Here is a 4763-nt window from a genome sequence, read left to right on the forward strand (position 1 = left end):
CTTTCCCACCCTGGCCCCATCACTTGACTCCACTACAACCTCATGTTGCCTTGATTGTTGGCTATACTATAGGGTGTTGACCTGGTTCACCCACCCCTCCAGGTGTCCGGTTTGGGACATTGGTCCATGTTTGCTGGGAGCCATTGTCTATGGGTTACTGTGTCTGTGTGTTTGTCATTGTCGAACTTGTGTGCTCCAGTGGTTGGCCCACATGCCTTGTGTGCTTCTTAGGTGGATTATCTCTGGGCCAGGTCCTTGCTTGTTTACCCGATCAGCCCAACCACGCTCACTTGCCCCCCAGCCCTAAATCAGGGCACCGACGGATGCCATCCTCAGAAACCAGGCCAGAATCAGAAATATGTTTGCAGAAGACAGGAAATTTTATTGACAGGTCTTTTCATTTTAGTAGAGAAGCTGTAAAACCAAAGAGTAGTCAAGCTGGAGCCGACTGGGAGAGAAGGCCCCCTTGGAAGAGTGGAGGCTGGGCATCCTGAGAAGGGGGTAGGGAGCCTCCCCTCTGGCAGTCCCACCTCTCTCCTGCAGAGAACCATCACTGACTCCTCCTCTGGGTGCCAAAGACAAAGGGAAGGGTGCTAGGCAGATTTAGGCTTTGCGGGTTTCAGAAGTACGGGTTTCAGAAGTGCGGCGAGTAGAGACGGTGGTAGAAGCGCTGCCGCTGTTTCCTGGGAAATGGAAGAAGAGACAAGAGATGTCCAGGCTGGAGAAGACCCACTCAGGCCAGGTGAGAGCCCCCCAAAGGGTTTCACAAACCCCTGATTAGCCAGGTGGTGTGTTGATGGGGACTGTCTTCTATTGTCCCCGAAAGTGGCTCCCTCCAATACAGCCCAATGGCTCTTTGGGGCAGGGGACTATTTTGAAAGAAAACAAAAGAGCAAATGACCGCTTCCACCCCAGCTCCCTCCCTCCCTACAGTTGGAGACCCAGCACTGCCTCCCCACCCAGGGCAGTGAACAGAGCCTGACCCTACCTCCCCATAGGGCCCTTCCTTACCTCCTCCAGAGGGGAAGCCAATCATCCTGGGAAAGAGGAGAGAGGCAGCAGTGAGCAGAAGGTGACCAAGGGCAGGTGCTCATCTGTCCTCCTCATGGGGACTCAGATTATCAGTTGGGGCCCCTTTTTGGGCTTTTCCACCCAGCTGTGCCCCCAACCCAAGGGTACTAGCATCAGGTGCCCACCAGATCCGTTTGTCTGTCGAAGACAAAAAGGCCTCAGGAGGAGATATTATTGGCCCCAGGGCTTCAGGGCATTTTCCGGAAGCTTTGTCCGGTCCCTAGTTAACTCAGTGTCCCCCTACCCCACCCCACCCCCTGAGCCCATAGGATGACTGGATCCCTGCAACTGGATGAGCTGAACCCAAGCTAATGTTTTTCCAATATTAGATGCCCAGTCCATGGTCCCTCCTCTTTCCATCCAACTCAGAGACCTGAATTAGAAAGCTTAAAGGTTTGGATGCTGCAGTTTGCTCAGGAAACACCACCAGAGTCTGACTCAGGGGACCAGGGGGTTCTGGTCCTGGATATTCTGCCAGGCTGTTCAAGCTCAGATAGGTCCCTCCCCTGCCTGAGCCTCATCCTGTCCTCTGTGACATGAGGGCCTGGTCTCTAAAGCTCCCCTGCTCCAGCACGCCAGGGTCCAGGCGTTACTTTCCCGAGAGGCCAAGAGGACCTACTTGGCGTCCTGGCCCTCGAGCAAGCTGCGGTAGGTGGCGATCTCCTGCTCCAGTCGGGTCTTGATGTCCAGCAGCACCTTGTACTCCTGGTTCTGGCACTCTATCTCACTGCGGAGATCGCTCAGCTGCTGCTCGATGCCACTAATGAGCCCCTGGATCTGCTGCAGCTGCAGGGCGTAGCGGCACTCTGTCTCTGCCACCGAGCTCTCTAGCCCAGCTTTCTGGTGGGGCAATGGAGAAGAAGTCATGAGGGGAGCCAGGCCAGAGGGAGGCCTAGAGGGAATGACCACAGGCAGGGGGCCGTAGGAATACCATGCTAAGCTGAGACTGCAGCTCTATCTCCAGGCCCTGGAGCGTGCGCCTGAGCTCTGTGATCTCCGTCTTGCTGGTCTGTATCATGGCGGTGCTGGAAGTCACCTGCTTGTTCAGCTCTACACTCTGAAATTCAAATGGAGGAAGGTGGTAGGGAAGCCCAGGTATAGAGCCCTAATCAAGAGGTGGTGTTCACCTAGCTATGTGCGGCGAGAGGGCCTGAGTACCTTGCTGTGGAACCATTCCTCAGCATCCCGGCGGTTCTTCTCTGCCATGGCTTCATACTGCTCCCTCATCTCTGCCAGCACTCGGGTCAAGTCAATGCCCGGAGTGGCATCCATCTCCACGTTGACCTGGCCTACCACCTGCTTGCTGAACTCCTTCATCTCCTGTAGGGGCGGGACACGAAAATGTGTGAAGCTCCCCATCCTTCCTCCCCTTGGCTCTGAATACTGTGGAAGCCCTTGGAAAGCCTCTCCAGGCCCCAGAGTGGAGACTATGTCAGAGTACCCCAGAGGGCTCCCCTTTCTCATTGGAGTTGATTCAGCTCTCTTACCTCCTCATGGTTCTTCTTCATGTATGCCAGCTCCTCATTCAGGCTCTCAATCTGCATTTCCAAGTCAGTCTTGGATAAGGTCAGCTCATCCAGCACCCTGCGCAGGCCATTGATGTCGGCCTCCACGCTCTGGCGCAAGGCCAGCTCGTTCTCATACCTAAAGGAATAAAAACATTTTTTTTGAAAAAGCGACACATAGATGATATTCGACACTACTCCTATACCTGCACTGGATTCCTCTATTTCTCTAAGACCTTTGTTCCTGGAATGCTCCAAATTCATTTCTCAGATGAGCATTTGTCTAAAATAAGAGACTTCTGGGAAAAGCAAATAAGAGAAACTCACTTGAGCCTGAAGTCATCTGCAGCCAGCCTGGCATTGTCAATCTCCAGAAGGACCCGGTTGTTGTCGATGGTGGCTGCCAGGATCTACAAAATACAGAAAAAGGTCAACTCCAGAGGGTCCACGAGCTTGGGGAGGAGGACTGAGAAAACATGGGAAGAAGCTGGTTTTGTTCTCTTAACTGGCTGTGTGAGCTGGGACAAGGCATTTCCCTAAGGACTTCAGTTCCTCTTCTGGAAAGTAAACAGTAGAACCAGGTCCCCCCAGGAGGTGCATTTCAGGACAACAACCCCACTGAGATCATCTTTAATTAGTCACAACTGCATAGTCTCAGACTAGCTACCCCTCCAGGCCACTGGATTGAGAACCTCCTCATTAGAGTCAGAAGGGGCTCAGCCAGGTTCCACATATTCAGTAATAACTAGAGTTGATTTCCCAGCTTAGCGTGGGGGAAATCCAACTACTGTCTCCCTCCATTTGAATTTCTTTTCTAAACTTATATATTGCCAAGCACTTAAAAACCACTCCACCTGGCTGGGGCTCAGCCCAGGCTGGTGGATTTCTGTTCCAACAAGCTGGTAGCACAGCTGATGGATAGGCCATGACCGAGGGAGTCTAGGCTGAGCACCACCTAAGCCACTGCTCCCTAACACCCCCACTTGGTTGTCACCAACTGAGAATAACAGTTTAAATGGGGCTTCTACAAAATAAACAATTATTCATAGACCAACAAATGAGCATGTATCCCTTTCTCTGTTGATTTTAGACAGTCTTAGTGTCTTTTAAAACTGTCATGGTTTCCAAACAGCTCAGTCGGCTAGGCTTAGAGAGATGGAGTCGCTGATTAACATAACTGTTTGGAAAGCAGTAAAAATTTTGACATGAGTAACAATAACCATAAAAATGAATAATGGGAGAAAATGCATTTGGGGTGTTACAGCATGAGGAAGCCCATCAGAGTAGAGACTCTGGGTAGTGAAAGACTAGAATTTTCTCCTGCAAGAGGATGAGAATTCCATCCTCATGGCCTCGGCTGGTCCCCTGGGATCCTGCTTTTCCTGCCTTCACAGCCTGCCCTGCACTGGAAACTTCCTTGGCATCCCAGGGCTCACCTTGTCCCGGAGCTCCTCGATGATCTTGTAGTAGTGGCTGTAGTCACGCTCTGGGCTGGTCGGACTCTGCTTCAAGTGCCAGTCACGGATCTTCACTTCCAGGTCGGCATTGGCCTCCTCCAGGGCACGCACCTTCTCCAGGTAAGAAGCCAGGCGATCGTTGAGGTTCTGCATGGTGATCTTCTCGTTGCCAGAGAGGAGGCTGCCATCGCCACCACCAAAGCCACCATTGAAACCGACACCATAGCTACCTCCGAAGCCACCTCCGAAGCCACCTCCGAAGCTACCTCCGAAGCCACTTCCAAAGCCACCTACAAAGCCACTACCAGCCCCTCCACCAAAGCCACAACTTATGCCACTCCCATAGCCCCCAGCTGATCCCCCAGAGACAACACGGGTGGAGCAGGTAGAGATACTGCGGCCTCCTCCCAGCTGGCAAGAGCCAGCCCCAAAACCACCTCCATAGCTGGCAGAGGAACTCTGCAGGCGAGAACTCATGGTGAGAGCGAGGTGGCAAGCAGGTGCAGACAGGAGCTTGGTTGGGCCTGAGCCGAGGACAATGGCTTTTCCCCAGAGTGGACGCTTTTTATACACCCTCCACGGGGGTTGGACAACCGCCCCATCTTCTCCCCTCCCCTCCCCTCCCCTCCCCACCCTCGAACTTGATGCCAACTGCACTTCTGATTCCTACAAGCCCAGCCATCTCTGCTTTCCAGGGTGGGTTGTGCCTTTGGGGGGTGGCTTTTTTTTA

General features: G+C 53.1%; 1 protein-coding gene across 1 annotated transcript; it reads right to left on the minus strand.

The window, feature by feature from the left end:
• Window positions 1–376: 376 nt before the first annotated feature.
• On the minus strand, window positions 377–4552 carry KRT13 (keratin 13). Its single transcript, XM_049859152.1, has 8 exons — window positions 4013–4552; window positions 2904–2986; window positions 2559–2715; window positions 2230–2391; window positions 2003–2128; window positions 1691–1911; window positions 1012–1037; window positions 377–683 (listed from the first exon to the last, which is right to left on the minus strand). The coding sequence occupies exons 1-8, from the start codon at window positions 4508–4510 to the stop codon at window positions 604–606; spliced, it is 1353 nt and encodes a 450-aa protein (XP_049715109.1). The 5' UTR covers window positions 4511–4552; the 3' UTR covers window positions 377–603.
• Window positions 4553–4763: the final 211 nt, after the last annotated feature.

This window comes from Elephas maximus, chromosome 19 (genome assembly GCF_024166365.1).
Source record: "Elephas maximus indicus isolate mEleMax1 chromosome 19, mEleMax1 primary haplotype, whole genome shotgun sequence".
NCBI lineage: Eukaryota > Metazoa > Chordata > Mammalia > Proboscidea > Elephantidae > Elephas > Elephas maximus.

What these genes read in the sequence shown, in the direction of transcription:
- KRT13 (XM_049859152.1), bottom strand. Translation starts at nt 4,510, where the DNA reads ATGAGTTCTCGCCTGCAGAGTTCCTCTGCCAGCTATGGAGGTGGTTTT. An exon ending in TGAAGAAGAACCATGAGGAG is followed by an intron (nt 2,392 to 2,558) that starts GTAAGAGAGCTG and finishes CCGCCCCTACAG; the next exon opens with GAGATGAAGGAGTTCAGCAA. An exon ending in TGGCTTCCCCTCTGGAGGAG is followed by an intron (nt 684 to 1,011) that starts GTAAGGAAGGGC and finishes TCCATTTCCCAG; the next exon opens with GAAACAGCGGCAGCGCTTCT.